Source organism: Pseudochaenichthys georgianus, chromosome 16, assembly GCF_902827115.2.
Source record: "Pseudochaenichthys georgianus chromosome 16, fPseGeo1.2, whole genome shotgun sequence".
In the NCBI taxonomy this organism is placed as follows: domain Eukaryota; kingdom Metazoa; phylum Chordata; class Actinopteri; order Perciformes; family Channichthyidae; genus Pseudochaenichthys; species Pseudochaenichthys georgianus.
In genome coordinates this window covers 36,967,594-36,985,928 of record NC_047518.2, presented here as the reverse complement: position 1 = coordinate 36,985,928, position 18,335 = coordinate 36,967,594, and the positions used below count along the sequence as shown (strand labels likewise).

The following is an 18,335-nucleotide window of genomic DNA, read 5'->3' as shown; positions in this document are numbered from 1 at the left end:
CTGGAGCAGGAGAGTAACACACGCCACACCTGCAGCCATGATGCTCCAGCGCAACGGGGGTCGAGTCTTTCAGCCCCACCTGTAAGAAGAGAAACAAAATAAATACGTATTCAGTTTGCTTTGTATTATTTATTTTATGGTAAAATGTTGGTTTAATAACATTGTGCTATTTTAAGGAGTAAAAAACAAGTCATATCTTTGTTCCTATATGACTTTGTTCTTTTCTATACGCCTCTCTCAGACGCTCTTCCGTTTACGTGTTTAATAAAGAAAAACAATTGGACGGTAGATACACGGATTTACATGTCACTTGTTAGACGCTTTTATCCAAAGCCATGTACATACTCAATACTGTGGGCAATCCCCACAGGAGCAATTAGGGGTGAAGTGTCCCAGGGACACAACGACATGCTGACTGCAGTGGGGCTTGAACCTGTGACCCCCTGATCCGAACACCAACGCACAACCCACTGCACCACACGCCTCCCTATATTTCACATCATTAATCAAAATATGCAAAGTAACTAAAGATACCAAATAAATGTAGTGGAGTAAAAGTACACGACCTTGCTTACACTGATAGTTCTCCATAAAACACCAAAACATTTTTTAGCTCTGACATGGGCCTACTATACTTTATAAACTCGGGTCCAGGTCCTGGTTATTTTTGCTTGAGAGTGAAGTTTGTCCCAAAGCTTGCCGCTGTGTTTACACAATCAATCAATCAATCAATCAATCAATCAATCAATCAATCAATCAATCAATCAATCAATCAACCAATCTTTATTTATATAGCCCAATATCACAAATGTTACATTTGTCTCAGTGGTCTTCACAGTGTGTACAGAATGTCAGTATGACAATACGACACCCTCTGTCCTTAGACCCTCACATCGTACAAGGAAAAACTTCAGAAGAAAACCCACAGTTTAAAGGGAAAAATGGGAGAAACCTCAGGGAGAGCAACAGAGGAGGGATCCCTCTCCCAGGACGGACAGACGTGCAATAGATGCCGTGTTTAACAGGTTTAACGCACACTCATTTCATCATCCAGACCCCCACACACATGTCACATGTTTTTCCCACTGAAAGCTGCATTTGTATATGTTTTAAACGTCATCATCTCATGACATCCATAGCACTAGCTAACTAACAAAGGTTAACTGTTCCTATAGCCTCAGGCCTTCCTCTGAACTTCACTATACCCCAAAGTCAGCTCACTTAGAATGAATGCATCTATTAATAACTCAGAAGGACCATTGTCTCTCTAACTGTGTGACTCAATTCAGAAACACACCAACATCCTTATTGTTTCTTGAAATATCTGGAAACTGTAATTAAAGTATAGTTATATTGAGAAGGTCCAAGAATTGATATAATATTTCCTTCTTGTATTAATCTAAGCTTTCCAGATCATACAGAAAACTCTTACAGACAACCTACTGAGTTCTGCCCCTGAAAGCACAAAATGACTTTCTGAAAAATACTTTATCAACGTGTAATCATTCTACTCAAGGTAGAAATCACAGGCTGTACTGTACCTTACCTACTCACAAATAGCCCAAAAACCACCTTCTGATTATTAACAAGTCAAGTGGAAGAAAAGACCATTTGCGCTAATCTTCAACTTTCTGCTATAACATGTTACTTTAATACTTCACTATGCCGTTTCTAGGCCAATTGTTGGAGTTGCTATAGCAACTCCAAGCTACCCCCTGGTGCCGCCCCTCCTGCACAGACAAAGGTTTTACACCCGAAAGAAGGGGGCCTCATGCTGTGAGTGTGACTACAGACGGAGCTGTACTGCATAGTGGTTGGGCCATATTCTCCACCCACATTCCGGTGGTGGTTACATCACACACACTCACAGACACACACACTCACACACAAAACTGTGTTGTGTGAATCACTGTTCATCTTCAAGGAGGTCGCAAGCATGGAGTCAACTGAGGGTTTCGTGAAGTATCAGTTGGGCTTACCCCACATGCACCACTTGATCGCGGTGCTCTGTGTTGTTGCCGTTGTTTATAAGTTGACAATCTTGCTCGCCCAAAGAAGAGCTGCGAAGCAAATTATGGAATTGTTTCCAGGACCACCGTTGCACTGGCTCTTTGGACATCTAAAGGAGGTAACGTGTATAATGACTGCTCAGTGACGCAGAAGCAAGTAATAATAATAATAATGTATTAATAATAATAGAATCAGAAACAGGTTCATTGTCAAGTAGGTTAACATATTGTGCCTTTGTGTGCATGGTGCATACATAAACACAGTTAAAGAGGAACAAAAGTAAGAAAAACAACCAAAAAATGAAATAAAAACTAATAAAAAAAACTATTATTTTCTTTAAGATATAGAAAATGATTTACACTCAATCTGGATATACCAAGAAACTACATACAATATATTATTGCAAAGTTCTCAGAATAATACAATAAAATATGTGCAGTATTGTTATGGGAAGTGGAAAGCTGTCTGATACTAAGAGAGGTAGCTTGTGAACAATGTGCAAAATATTAGGAGGGTTCTGCAGAACTGGCAATACAAACACTACATTGAAGTTAACCTTCTTGTGCCACTGGACTTTTTAGATCACAGGAGAAATACCACCTATAACAAAAGTCAGAGTCAGATTGTTTTGAGTTCATAGCTACAAAATACGTGACTGAGCTCCTTGTAGTTTCTGTCATGCAATGTATTTCTTATTGAAGTAGGGGAGACCTTTGACAGTTGCAACACTTTGTGCATTTCTCTCAGTTAATCAATGTGTTTGCTAACCACCAATACCATTTTAAAATTATTAAATGTGATATATAATGTGTTTATTTGCATGGGAGAATAGTAATTTCAGCCGCAGATATAGAATGTGTCTTCCTGTCCTCACTCTAGCATGTTTCTGATCAGAGGAATAAGAATGAATGCAACCACTGCAAGTCCACTGAGACAAATGTAACATTTGTGATATTGGACTATAGAAATAAACATTGATTGATTGATGAACCGTCCCTTTTTGCAGCGTCCCCAGTGTTGCAACTGTCAAAGGTCATCCCCAGTCTCATCATGTGCCAACAGACTCATATTTGCAAAAAGAAAACCCTGCGAAAAAAGGAAATTCAAAGCGTATTCATTAGGGCTGTCAGTCGATTAAAATATTTAATCGCGATTAATCGCAAATTAATCGCACATTTTTAATCTGTTCGAGAGGGATATTTTTCAAGTTTTTAATACTCTTATCAACATATGAGTGGCCAAATATGCTTTATATGTTTGTTTAGTATCATTTGAACAATGACAAATATTCTCATGAATATTAAACACACACACTCTGAACATTACACATATTCGCCTCAATCCAACATGGAACCTCTCTCATTCAATACAAAGTGTGTGTGTGTGCGTGCGTGCGTGCGTGCGTGTGTGTGTGTGTGTTTGTGTGGAGACACTGTGATGGATCGTTGGAGCTATGTGCAGCTCAAGGCATATATGCTCGAACGGGAGCTGCCTGGACGCTGCAATCATGTTGCGCGCACGATCCGTGCTGAGTGGGCTGACTTTTCGTACAATGTCCCACTGTCTGGCTTCCTGCATAAAGTCAAGTGATCGGCGCAGTTGTCGGCGAAATGTCGCTCCTCTGTTTTCATTGAAACAGCTCCTTAGCGCAGCTAGCTAGCACTAGATGCTAACAACAACAACACGTAAGGTCTCTCTCTCGCTCGCTCGGGCCACACATACACACACCCTCCCGGTCCTCCCGATGGCCAGTCGGTGCCTGCCGGTGAGCGTGGAAGTGTGGTCTGCCACAAGCGGGCGGCAGGAGCGGGGCAGTCAGCATCATGTCAGCTTGTAGATGGTATTTTAAACTCGATGCGCTCTGAAACTACGGGGCGGCCGAGGACAAAAAAGACTGCGTTAGTTAAAATTAGTGGCGTTAATTTTTGTTTGCGTTAACGCGTTATTAACGCGTTAACTTGACAGCCCTAGTATTCATATGTTATTATTATTGGTGTTATTTAATTTGGGTTGTCCCTGATTTGAACTTCTTTACATTTATTTAAGCAACAATTTGGATTAAGGCTTAAACTTAGCAGTTGAGTATTAGTATATAGAGCATCACAACTCAGGGGATAACTTTGTTCTCTTCAGGCTCCAGCATATTGGTTAAGCTTAACCTATGTTTTTATGTTTTTACTTTCAGTTTAAACAGGATGGGTCGGACTTGAAAAATATTGTGAAATGGGGACAGCAGTACCCTTATGCTTTCCCGATCTGGTTTGGTCCCCTTGTTTGTTTCCTCAACATTCACCATCCAGACTATGTGAAGACTATATTGGCATCTACAGGTGTGTGAGCCATTGTTTTATATATTTACTGAAGTCATAAACCTTTACAATGTAGGCGTTAAGTTAAATTCATCTTTTGACAATGCTTTTTACTACGTCGTATACATGTAGACTCATATTGGTTTATTATCTGCATTTCAATAAACAAAGGTCAATGTAACATAATCTGTAATTGTTTGTTTCGTAACAGAGCCAAAAGATGATATTGCATATACTTTTCTTAAGCCTTGGATTGGTAAAATTGCTTTTACTTTCTCCAACAGCGTATGTTGGCTTACTGCACAGTATTTCCTGTTAAGCTGCTTGCCTCGCTGACACATACTGCCTCTGTCTTCAGGTGATGGTTTATTGGTGTCTGAAGGTCAGAAATGGTTTCGCCACAGAAGGCTCTTGACCCCAGGTTTCCATTATGAAGTTTTGAAACCCTACATTAATCTGATGTCAGACTCTGTTAAAACCATGCTGGTACGTTAATGACAGGAGTCGACCGATAATCGGCTTGGCCGAGTGGAGCCTCGCAGTTTTTCAGGTTGATATGTGAAGCTCATTAGCTAGCCAACATGTATCTAGCAAATGTTTAGCAAAATATTAGAAGTGAGGCTACTAGACTAACGTTAGGTCTACTGTAATAGCCTCACTTTTAATAGTTTGCAAAACATTAGCTAGCACTAGTGTTTTGCAGTTGCTAGCAGCTTATTGGGATTGTATGCTACAGTAGATAGACAGATATAATAAATTAAGCATTATTGTTAGTTAAGCATGTCAGCCTGCAGCCCCACTTCTTGTCTCTCTCTCTAACTCATTGCAGATGACTGCACTAAAGAAAAGGGCACAGAGATGAAACCAGTTGTAAGATATTTAAAAGTTAATTAAACATAATATATGCTTAAATGCATTTCAAAGAAGTTGTGTTGAGTTGTGTTGGAGTTTGTGTTATTCTACATTTTGACACCAAGATTTTCTGATTTTACTGCAAATGTATATCGGTTCCAAATATCGGTTATCGGTCTCTTTGATTACTAATAATCGGTATCGGCCTTGAAAAAGCCATATCGGTCGATCCCTAGAGGAAATAAAGGCTTAGGCTTTCCAGATGCTGCAGCTAAGTGTGTTGACGTTTTTTCCACGTCCTGCTGAGACCTCACATCTGTTCTTTCACTGTTGCCAGGACAAATGGGAGAGTTATGCAAAAACCAATGAGTCCTTTGAATTTTTTAACCACGTGAGCCTTATGACACTGAACAACATCATGAAGTGTGCATTCAGCTACAACAGAAACTGTCAGACCGAGAGGCGAGTCCATACAACGTTTTCCTGCCATTCACAATTACGGGTTTATGTTCTCAGTTGTCTGAACTGTTTGTCTACGTTCTTATTTCAGCGGAAGAAATGAATACATCAAGGCAGTCTATGAGCTCAGTCATTTGATTGACCTGCGGTTCAGGATGTTTCCATACCACAATGACCTCATTTTCTACCTCAGCCCACATGGCTTCAGACTAAGAAAAGCTTGCAAGGTGGCTCACAGTCACACAGGTAAGATGTTCACAGATATTACCTTCATCATGACAATCTAAAACTGAATTTAGCTTGCCCATACATCGAAATTGTATAGGCTCTAAACTGTAGGTTTATGGTTGCTGCATTTTAAGAGTTACTGGGGATATGCTCATTCATTATTCTCTTATTTTGAAGGGGAAGTCATACGAAAGAGGAAAGAAGCACTCAAGGAGGAGAACGAGCTGGATCGCGTACAGGGAAAGAAAAACGTGGACTTTCTGGACATCCTTCTCTTAGCGAGAGTATGTTATGTCTTATGTGCCATTTATTGAATTCACAAAATGAGACACTTCTGATCAATGAAAAAAAACAACATACGTAAAAACTGCAATTGTCAAAGCAGTAAGCTCTCTATAGAGATAATGAATTAATAATCGTGATCATTTTAGTAATGAGATATTTAAAGCATGAACAGTCTTAAGTTGCCGCACATTAAAAAAGCGTAGTTGTGTCATGTTTATAACCTGATATGATGCAAATATTATACTGTATGTGCTTAACATGCAAGGGGCAAAAAACTAGGGCAAAAGGAAAGGCAGAAGGTTTTTCGAATGAGCATTGATATGCTGAGCATGAGGCCACTGGTTAATGGCCACTGGTACAAAGGCAACAGTCTGGTTATTTTTACACTGACACTACAGCCAGTGCCATGTCCTTCATCCTCTACTCTCTGGCCTGCCACCCAGAGTACCAGAAGATGTGCCGGGATGAGGTCCTTCAAGCCCTGGATGGCAAGGACACCATGGAGTGGTAGGCTTACATTTGAAAACAATGCAAATGTATCTCAGTGCTGCCAATTGTTGAACTAAAACTTGTCCGTTTACTTTTTAGGGAGGATCTCAGTAAAATGCCATACACTACAATGTTCATAAAAGAGTCCCTCCGCCTTTACCCACCGGTACCAGGAATGTCCAGAATCACCACCAAGACCATTACCTTTTTTGATGGAAGAACTTTGCCTGCAGGTTTGGCTTTAATGGTTATTTGCAGATGAATGTGAATAAAACACCATACAGTTGAATGCATCAAACGTGTATACCCTTTGGTGAAAGATAAAGATTAACAGTTATTTTTATTGAGTCAAGCTTGCACAAATGAACCTGTTAACCTTCATGGTTTGAATTATAGCAGCAGGTTTGCAAAATTGTCTCAAACATAATATATGAATTGTTTTTCCCTGCACAATCTTATTACAAATACATTTTGTTTTGCTCTTATTTGTATGGAGTCATATTGCAACAAGTGTGTATTCGCTTCACAGGAATGCAACTGTCTGGGAAAACCCTGAAGTAAGTAAAGAAGATCATTCTGTGGAAGCATTTTTAAATGTGTAAGCTCACATGTGCCCATAAAAGTAAACCTATGATACTTGTACATACAATGTTTTTAAATCATTTTTTTCATTTTCATTTAATCGTTTATTTGAATAGGGACAATGCACACTAATGAACACTTTAGACAAATAATGCTTCAAGTGTAAATATGCCAGATTTGAGCTTTGAGCTAATTTCCATCCGTAGTCCCTGACATACAACATATAAGAACATGACATTTGTAAACATAGCAACAAATAAATACATGATATGCAAAAGAGCAAGAGCAGCACACACAAGTATTTACCACATGGCAGTACACTATAGCAGCAACGACATATTAAAGGTGGGGTAGGTACGTTTGAGAAACCGGCTCGAGATACTTCTTTTTGTTATATTCCATGGAATGCTCTTAACATCCCGATAGCAATGAATATCTGAAGTACTATGACAAGAAATTCATAAAGAAATGTATTATGAACCGAGATACAGGACGCAGGACCCAAAAGCAGGATTCGGAGACAGATGTCCAAAAATAGAATGTTCTTTAATCACAAACTAAATCGTACTTTCACAAAAAATAGAAAGTAGATAAAAAGCCAAAACAAAGTTGTACAGCAACACAAAAACTCACTTGACAAAAGGTCTAAATCTTAAGGTAGTATCAGGAGTCAAAAGGCCTGGGTGCTCACGACATGAAACATAACGAACTGACAAAGGAACAAAGAAACACCAGGGCTATATATAGGTGAGGGGATGGGCACAGGTGAAAACAATCAGGGCAGGGCCAAGCAATCTCACGGGCGGGAAACACACAAAGGCAGGAACTGTGGGATCTGAAATGACAGGAAAGATTACTTTCAAAATAAAAACATAACTAAACCTAACATATCTGTTGAGTCACAACATTACCCCCCCCCTCTAGGGACGTCTCCTGACGGCCCAGGCAGATTAGGATGTTGCCTGTCGAAATCCCTGATCAACTCCTGATCCACAACGTAGCGAGACGGGATCCACATCCTATTCTCTGCTCATAGCCTTTCCAGTCAACGAGGAACTGCCTGCCACGTCCCCTTCTCCGGACTGCCAGCAGTTTCTTGACTGTATAAACAAGGCCACCATCAACCATTCTGGGGGGTGGCGGAGGTTTAGTTGCGGGCACCAAACTGCTTTCCTTGACAGGCTTGATCTTCCCAACGTGGAATGTAGGGTGGACCCGCAGGGATCTGGGGAGTCGCAGGCGCACAGACACAGGGTTCACGATCTTCGTTATTGGAAAGGGACCAACAAACCTGAGGGATAATTTTCTTGAAGCGACATGGAGGGCTAGATCTTTTGTGGACAACCACACCTTCTGCCCAGGCTGGTACACTGGAGCTGGCCGGCGGTGTCGGTCAGCCCCCCTTTTCATTGAAGAAGGACTCCTTAGAAGGGTTCGACGGGCAACGTCTGACCAGGGCATGTGCAGACGGGACCAAGACCTCCTTTTCAGTCTCAGCAAACACGGGTGGTTGGTAGCCAAAGACGCACTGGAAGGGAGTCATACCAGTGGCAGAGGTAGGAAGAGAATTGTTGGCGTATTCCACCCAGGTTAGATGCTTGCTCCACGATGAGGGATTCTGAGCCACCAAGCACCTCAGACATGTCTCCAACACTTGATTTAATCTCTCCGTTTGTCCGTTGGACTGGGGGTGATACCCAGAGGAGAGGCTAGCGGTGGCTCCAATGAGACTGCAGAACTCCTTCCAGAACTTGGAAACAAACTGTGGGCCCCGGTCTGACACAATATCCCTGGGAAATCCATGTATCCGGAATACATTGACCATCATAATTTCCGCCGTTTCCTTGGCCGAGGGTAGCTTGGTCAATGGAATAAAATGAGTCATTTTCGAAAAACGATCTACCACTGTTAGTACAGTGGTATTGCCTTGAGACACCGGGAGTCCAGTAACAAAGTCCATGGATATGTCAGACCAGGGCCGTTGGGGAATGGGCAACAGCTGCAGCAACCCAGCCCGAGGCATGGAAGAGGTTTTGCTGCAAGCACAAACAGGACAGGCATTCACATATTCACCAACATCTTTAGCCATGGACGGCCACCAGAAACGCTGCTTAAGTGCGAACATGGTTCCTCTAATCCCAGGATGACAAGTGAGCAAGGACGTGTGAGCCCAGTGAATGATCTTGGAGCGTAAGGGCACTGTAACAAACAGCCTATTAGGTGGACACTCACTAGGTGCTGGACTCTCAACATTTGCTTGCTGCACCTCTTTTTCTATCTGCCAAGTTACCACTCCTACCACACGGTTCAGTGGTAGGATGGGTTCTGGTTCCTTGGCAGCAGGCTCAGGGTCAAACAGACGGGACAAGGCATCTGGCTTGGTGTTCTGGGAGCCAGGTCTAAATGACAAGATAAAGTCAAAACGACTGAAAAAAAGTGTCCATCTAGCCTGGCGTGAATTCAGTCTCTTAGCCTTTTTCATGTATTCGAGGTTCTTATGGTCTGTCCATACCAGGAACGGCTGAGCGGCCCCCTCTAGCCAATGTCTCCACTCCTCCAAGGCTTGTTTCACTGCCAGTAGTTCACGATTGCCCACGTCGTAGTTCCTTTCCGCTGAGGACAATTTACGGGAGAGAAAAGCGCAGGGATGATCCTTTGCAGCCTGCCGAGAGAGAACTGCCCCCACACCGAGGTTAGAGGCATCCACCTCTACCACGAACTGTCGAAGTGGATCTGGGATGGTGAGGATGGGAGCAGAGGTGAACATCTCCTTTAGAGCTTGAAAAGCGTTAGCAGCTTTGGAGTTCCATTCAAACGGGACATGAGGAGAGGTAAGTACATGTAGCGGGGAAGCAATAGAACTGAAATTTCTGATGAAACGTCTATACAAATTTGCAAACCCCAGAAACTGCTGTCGTTTTTTCCTGTTGACAGGAACTGGCCACTCGGCCACAGCACTGACCTTGGCAGGGTCCATCTTTAGTTGACCGGGGGCAATGATGAAACCCAGGAACGATGTGGTTTGGACATGGAACTCGCACTTCTCTGCTTTAACATAAAGTTGGTTCTGTAGCAGGCGGTCGAGGACTTGACGGACATGCTGCTGGTGGGTTATGTTGTCAGGAGAAAAAATCAAAATGTCATCAAGATATACAAACACAAACTTATTCAGGAAGTCCCCCAACACCTCATTTATGAGGGCCTGAAATACTGCCGGTGCGTTTGTCAAGCCAAAAGGCATCACTAGGTACTCATAGTGTCCACTAGGTGTGTTAAATCCAGTCTTCCATTCGTCCCCCTCCCTGATTCTCACCAAATGATAAGCATTCCTTAAATCCAGTTTGGTGAAAATGTTGGCGTCTTGCAAAAGTTCAAAGGCGGAGGAGATGAGTGGGAGAGAGTACCTGTTTTTGATGGTGATTGCGTTCAGAGGGCTGTAGTCTATACAGGGCCGGAGTGATCCATCTTTTTTGTCTACGAAAAAGAAGCCCGCTCCCGCCGGTGACGAGGAAGGGCGAATGAGTCCGGCCTGCAAGGAGGTCTCAATATAATTGTTCATGGCCTCCCTTTTGGGTCCGGAAAGAGAGTAGAGGCGACCCTTGGGAATTGGGGAGCCAGGTACCAAGTTTATTGCACAGTCATTAGGCCTATGTGGTGGCAGGGCAGTGGCTCGGGCTTTACTAAAAACCTCCTTTAGGTCCCAATAGCAACTGGGCACCTTGGACTTGTCAGGGAAATCTTGCTCCTGTACTTGGATAGCCTCAGTCATTTCTGTACATGCAATCCTTCTAGCATGGGGAGTGTTGTCATCAGTCTTATTGTCTCTCAAACAGAAATGCTTGCAGTCCTCTCCCCATCCCTTAACTCTCCCAGATCTCCAGTCTATGTGTGGGTTGTGCTTGACTAACCATGGGTAACCAAGAATAAGTGGATGCTGAGCAGAGTCAAATAAATGGAAAGTCATGTGTTGCATTTACGGTTACTTCAATGGGCATAGTACAGTGGGTAACGGTAAACAATAACCGACCATCCAGAGCAGAGGCCTTTAACGGTTGCGTCAAAGGAATTACCCCACAGTTCCACTTATTGGCCAACCCCCAATCCATAAAACTTTAATCCGCACCAGAGTCTATGAGAACCCCCTGAGTTAAAACATGTCTGTCTATTTTTACTTGTACCTGTGTCAAGGTACGAGGAGGGAATCCAGATGACAGTCGGCTCACCAGGGTCCTCCTCATCCCTGATGAGCCCGATCTTTTGCTGTACATGAAGCCAGGAGGTGCCCCTGCTCCCCACAGTAAAAACACCTGCCCTCCTGAATGGGCCGAAGACGATCCTCCGGAGTCAACTTAGCCCGACCCAACTGCATGGGCTCCTCTGAGACACTAGGGAGCACTCTTCTCTCAGGAGGAGTATCGGTAGGCTTGGTGTGTCCCCTTGGTGTCGAGGCAGACGTGCCACACTCTTGAACCTTTCTTTTTGTCTTTCGGCCAGTCTATTGTCTATTCGAACTGCCAGTGCAATGATAGAATCCAAGTCTTCTGGGAGGTCCAAAGGTATTAACTGGTCTTTAATGGAATCCGAAAGACCAGACAAAAAGGCGTCGAGCAGTGCTGCAGAATTCTAGCCACTATCTGCTGCAAGGGTCCTGAACTCAATGGCATAGTTCGATACTCTGTGCTGACTCTGCTTAATCTGCATCAGTGCTCTGGCTGCCTCCCTTCCAGGAGCCGTGCGATTAAACACCTTGGTGAGAGTGTCTGTAAATACATCCAGAGAATTACAGGTAGATGAATCTCTCGCCCATTCGGACGTAGCCCAGGCCGCTGCTCTCCCCGTTAAGTGGCTCACCATGAAGGCCACTTTGGAGTGATCAGTGGGGAATGCAGCAGGGTTATATGTAAATGGAGATCACAATGAACAATGAAAGGGCGGCAGTCACCGGAATCTCCGGAGAATCGCTCTGGAGATGCCAGACGAGGCGGTGGAGCATGGAGTGGCACATGGTCAGCTGGAACAATAGGTGTGTGAGCAACAGCAGGAGGCTGAGGGGATGAACCAGCTTCCAGGTGAGCGAGGACACGGTGCAGCTGTTCGGCAAGGTGATTCACCTGAGTATTGACTGAGGCTTGAAAGTTTTCCTGACGGCCGGTCAGTTCCTTCACCCCCAGGTTGATGGCGCCCAGCTGCTCCTCATTCTGGTGTAGTCTTGTTCCTTGAGCTCGCAGAGCTATCTTCACTGTCTCTGAATCCGCTGGGTCCATATTTTGGTCAGTTCGTACTGTTATGAACCGAGATACAGGACGCAGGACCCAAAAGCAGGATTCGGAGACAGATGTCCAAAAATAGAATGTTCTTTAATCACAAACTAAATCGTACTTTCACAAAAAATAGAAAGTAGATAAAAAGCCAAAACAAAGTTGTACAGCAACACAAAAACTGGGTTTTTGGGTGTCATCTGTGGAACCCGTAGTACTGTAAAAAGCACGACCAATCATCTGAGCCGGCCCGGCTAAAATAACTGGATGGCCTACCTGCCTGTCAGCCTTCCATCTGTGCACAAACTGATCTCGTGCCCTCATTGGTCGTGTTCGTGTGTGTTGGAGGAGGGGCTCTGTAAGGAAGTGGCAGATTTTTTCCAGTTGTATATTTTCAAATTCTAGCGCACTCGAGCTGGTTTCTACAAAATGACCTACCCCACCTTTAGAGAGATTGTGATTAATGCCACACTGGTGTTTGTTTTTACATCTTGTGTCAACCCAGGTCTTTGACCCACTGCGTTTTCTCCCGGAGAATGTTTCCAAGAGGCCTCCTCACGCATTCGTGCCCTTCTCTGCTGGGCCAAGGTTTGTCCTCATATGATACCGTGTGACGAGCTCACAAAAAATAGGGCTACAGCTAAGTTTACAACACATTACAATACAATAGCTACCTATGTTGCAAATGTATTATCTTTTCAATTTACACACGGCATCTATTGCACATCTGTCCGTCCTGGGAGAGGGATCCCTCCTCTGTTGCTCTCCCTGAGGTTTCTCCCATTTTTCCCTTTAAACTGGGTTTTCTTTGGAAGTTTTTCCTTGTACGATGTGAGGGTCGACAGAGGGTGTCGTATTGTCATACTGATATTCTGTACACACTGTGAAGACCACTGAGACAAATGTAACATTTGTGATATGGGCTATATAAATAAACATTGATTGATTGATTGAATAGCCCTGCAGTAAAAACACATTTGGCAAACACAAAGGGCTTACTGAAAGGCTGTTGCCATATCTTCTTGTCCAACCTATTCCAATATTATGTAAATCAAAAATATATATATCATTTGGTATTGACTGTTCATCTGATTTACATAACCTTAAGTGCTGTCTTCCTATATGATGTTACTTTAAAAGCTTAATTTGTCCCCATATTCCTCTCATTGGTGCTGTTTTCCTCTCTCAGAAACTGCATTGGTCAGAATTTTGCCATGAATGAGCTGAAAGTGTCAACAGCGCTGACACTGCAGAGATACCATCTGATCGAGGACCCGACGCAAACACCACAGATAGTTCCTCGACTGGTGCTTCGTTCACTTAATGGCCTCCACATCAAAATAAAACCTGTAGACCCATGAGTGAAAATGGAAATAACTGTTGAAAAAAAAGTCCGAGTCACCCAAGGAGTGTCCGAGTCGAGTCCGAGTCATCATTACCTGTGTTCGAGTCCAAGTCACCTAAGAAGAGTCCAAGTCAAGTCTTCATGTATTAACCTTCGTGGATATATGTGTTGAAATGTAGCTGCTCCTCTTCATTGCTTTTATCCTGTCATGTTATACTAATCTGTCTATTGAACTGCTATGAAGCGAGTTTGGCTACAATTCTTGTAATAGGTGCTATACAAATATAAAGCTTATTACTAATATTAAAGGTGGGGTAGGTAAGTTTCAGAAACCGGCTTGAGTGCACTAAAATTTGAAAGTACACAGCCGAAAAGAATCCGCCCCTTCCTTCAGACTTCCTTATGCTATGTTCACACCGGACGCGATGCGACGTTTGGGGGCGGCGCGATTACATGTAAAGTCAATGCAGAGACACGATCAGACGCGAGTTCGCTCCAACGGCGTGCATGAAGCGGTGGACGAGGCGTGAATCACGCGATTGAGGCGATTGAAGGGGGCCGCGTCAAACGCGAGAGTTCAATTTTTTCAACTCGGGCGTCAAATTCACGTGACGCGTTCTCGCGGAAGCCAATCAGCGGTGAGGATCTCAGCCTGCCGTCACTGACGTTCAACCAGAAAACATCAGCCATTAGCTGTTAGCAGTTAGCACACAGAGATCACAGCTCCTCATATCTGTTCAGAAACTGTACAAAAGTTAAACAAGAACAAACCACAGACTGTCTGTGTCATGGCGAATACAGTCACTGGTTTATTTATGTCTGTAGGCCATTGTTATGAGTGTGAAGTGAGCATATACAACGTTAGCTTAGCCTAGTCGACCCAATCTCCATTCAGAAAACAAGCATTCTAAAAGGTTTTTCGCCTGCCGTCTGTCTGCAGACTTGTCAAAGCATTAATTCATGGTTTTTACTAACCGGTATCAGTATGTTGTTACGTCGGCATCATTTAGAAACGTGTATTACAATTTAATCACGGAAAAATATGTTCATTTTGTTGTAGTAGCTCCCGAGCCAGCGCGTCTTATTTGAATGATGCGAGTAAACACAGCTGGCAGCCGCGGTGAAACTCGAGCGACTAGAGCGATGCGATAGGAGCGTTTAGAGCGAAGCGAATATTCGCATCGCGTCCGGTGTGAACGCAGCATTACAGAGCACCTCCTCCAACACACATGAACGCACACATGACGTCAGCAGACTGGTGAAAGTGGCCGCCTGTTGCTGTTGAGTCATTGAAGTACTGTTGCAATGCATGCCCAATGACGGCATGCCCAATGAGGGCACGAGATACATTTGTGCATGCACGAGATGGAAGGCTGACAGACAGGGCGGCTAAACGGATTGGTTGTACTTTTTACAGTACTACGGCTTCCACAGATGACATTTTTGTATTGATTTTTTGTCAAAGCACTTAAGATATTCATTGCTATCGGGATGTTAAGAGCATTCCATGGAATATAACAAAAAGTGTATCTCGAGCCGGTTTCTGAAACGTACCTACTGTAACAGAGCACTCCGGGCTCCCCGCTCCACTGCCGTGCGATACAGATATCGGGACCAGCCAGTCAGCAACAGGGGGCATTTGGCATGAATAAACAACACACTCTCACTCCCTAAGCGTCCAATAGCGACGTTTGGTCAGTGTCCGTGGCGTCCAATTGTGACGCTCCTAGGCTCCTTCAGCGTCATAAAGGGACGCAAATAGCTTTCAATTGCAATGTATTCCCATCTGCGTCGGGATTTGACGCTCATGGAAGCACGGCATTCGTTTATGCTGGCTGCCCTTAAAGGCAATGTGAGCGTCCATTCCCATTGGATAACGGAGAATTGTACACCCGGAAGTAAGTATTCCTCTTACTGTCGATTGATTTTACAGTGATATCTGCACTACTCATCGACTAAAAAACACCAGATTATCCTTGTTAATTACACAACATTGATTGGTTTAAATTGTGTGCAATGCTTTTGTATTTTTCCCCTTCGATTCGGAGAAACAAATATTTGTTCTGAGTAAAGGATGGCAGAAGACACTACACTACCCAGAATCCCCAGCTAGTCTATGTCACATGATCTTCAAATTTCTCCCTGCAGAAAAATAAAACATGGCCGAACTTCGTTTTATTCTCGGTAGAAAATGCCTATTTTAAAGTTAGTTTGGCCATTAAAATGCGTTTTGATGTCATTTGATGCGAGAAATATGAGTTGTTATTTCAGATTATGTGTGCAGTGGATGTACATGATCTTTAGTTTGCTCGTTATTACGAAGATTACTTCAGGAAATCGCGACGTTTTCATTGTTACCAAGGTGGTTGCTAGGGACGCTGCTATCGATATTATTTCTGTTATGTTGTGTAACTGTTTAATGGTGTTATCTTTATTGCTACCCCCTTCCCCGTCAATGTATAGTGTTGGTCCACAGCCTAAACATATTAGTTTAACAAAATCCGCATCTAAAGATAGCCTACGTTATTTCCCCCCTGTGCAATTCCAGGCTCACATCTCACAGCACATCGTCATTAACAAATACCGGAAACAGACCGAAAACATTTTTTAAAAATAATAATAATACCTTATTCCGAGTGTGCTTGCTTTTCTCTTTGAAAGTCATCACATAACGGCATTGTAATACACGGTTCGGCTGCATTACATATTACATATCTGCCGTAGTTCTGTATTTATAGAGCCCTGATGAGAAGACAAACATGAGGAACTGAAAACGTGAGGTGGATCATAAATATATCAGCCATTAAACAACATCTTACATTTCTTTCACACAATACGTCTCCTTGCAGTATCAACACTAATTCGGCTCACTTTTATATTTGATCCAATTGGTAGATAGGCTGTATTTACACCATAAAGGTGCACAGCTGATATAAAGGGACACCTGGTGGTTAAAGCATGTTATTGAATTTCATTATTTGTATTATTAGATATTAATACGATCCCTATAAAGTATATTCATTACTCGTTATTCTCTACTAATAGTTAATTAAAGACTGCATGTAATGAATATTTTGCACATCCCTTTCAAGATTTTCTAAGGTTTATTGACATATCATATAGGCCTACACAACTGTGGTGTAGTTCTGCACTGAATGAAAAACTTGGGTTGCAGGTTCCTCAATAGTGCATTACAAGACATCTATCAATATGTGTGCATACCTCCAGCAATGTTAACTATGTTGAAGCACTTATTTTAACTGATATTATACATAATATATTATACTCTTATAAGATGTATGTAGATATTTCATCTCCGGCCTTGTCAGGTATTGAACAATCAATAAATAAAGAACACAGAATTGTTGAATATAAAACACAGAATTTGTGTGATTATACTAAATGATTTTCAAATAAACACAACTGCATATTTAACTGTTACACATGCTGATGTAACGCAAATGTTCCAACTTGGGATCAATAAAGTATATCTTATCTTAAGCTGATCGATGACTACTGCCATATTTGCAAAATGTGCCTCTGAACCTTGACAAGTGCATGTTTCAGGCTTATCAATTAATGTAATGTAATGTTATCACAGGGGTCACACACATAAGACCAGCTGTTAAATAAAGCTCTTCTGACCTTAGCTGTCGTGTGAGTATATATTAATACTGCCCATAATGGGCACAAGCAATTTTCACCCATTTATTAATTAAATGTTTTATATGTGAGTGTTTCCGGTCCCCTAAACCTCCAGGAATGTACACAGTTTAATACTGGCAACTTCTTATTATGGGAAATACGAAAACGTCTTTTAAAACTACAACTCCCAGTAGAGACGTGCCATAGAGAACATGTTGCGAAACAGAATAGCCAGCATGTGTAGTTCTGGGGTGGGGGAGGGGGGGCGCGGTGTACCCGTTCAAATCCAGTTTTGGACAGTCTGCCGTGGTTCCATCCCATTTCAAGTGCTGTTCGAGAATCGGCTTAACCCTCGGAGCACACTCTCCAATCACAGAGCTTGAGGACTATCACGGGGTTTGTCAAGAGCACATGGTGTAGTCCAAACGATAGCTGGGGATTCTGGGTAGTGTAGTGTCTTCTGCCATCCTTTACTCCTGGGAATGGACGCTCACATTACCTTTAAGGGCAGCCGACATAAACGAATGCCGTGCTTCCATGAGCGTCAAATCCCGACGCAGATGGGAATACATTGCAATCAGTTGAAAGCTATTTGCGTCCCTTTATGACGCTGAAGGAGCCTAGGAGCGTCACAATTGGACGCCACGGACACTGACCAAACGTCGCTATTGGACGCTTAGGGAGTGAGAGTGTGTTGGAATAAACAACAGTATATATGGACATTTTGGGGCGGAGAGTCACTGCTTATCTTCCACTGGATTATACTCCTTTAATTTCCCAGGGAAGGTTTCACACAAACTATTCTTTCTCAAACAATCAAACATTGTACACAGATATATTAGTATCAAACATTGTACACAGATATATATTAGT

At 42.9% G+C, this 18,335-nt stretch overlaps 1 protein-coding gene across 1 annotated transcript; it reads left to right on the top strand.

Annotated features, from left to right (window-relative positions):
• The first annotated feature begins 1,893 nt into the window (after window positions 1-1,893).
• Window positions 1,894-16,613, top strand: LOC117460908 (cytochrome P450 4B1-like). The gene is given in 11 exon segments (XM_071206066.1): window positions 1,894-2,128; window positions 4,196-4,340; window positions 4,678-4,805; window positions 5,509-5,633; window positions 5,722-5,876; window positions 6,036-6,142; window positions 6,409-6,650; window positions 6,732-6,865; window positions 7,125-7,189; window positions 12,978-13,060; window positions 13,662-16,613. Coding segments are annotated over 11 exon segments (1,548 nt in total). The 5' UTR covers window positions 1,894-1,936; the 3' UTR covers window positions 13,834-16,613.
• The last annotated feature ends 1,722 nt before the right edge of the window (window positions 16,614-18,335 follow it).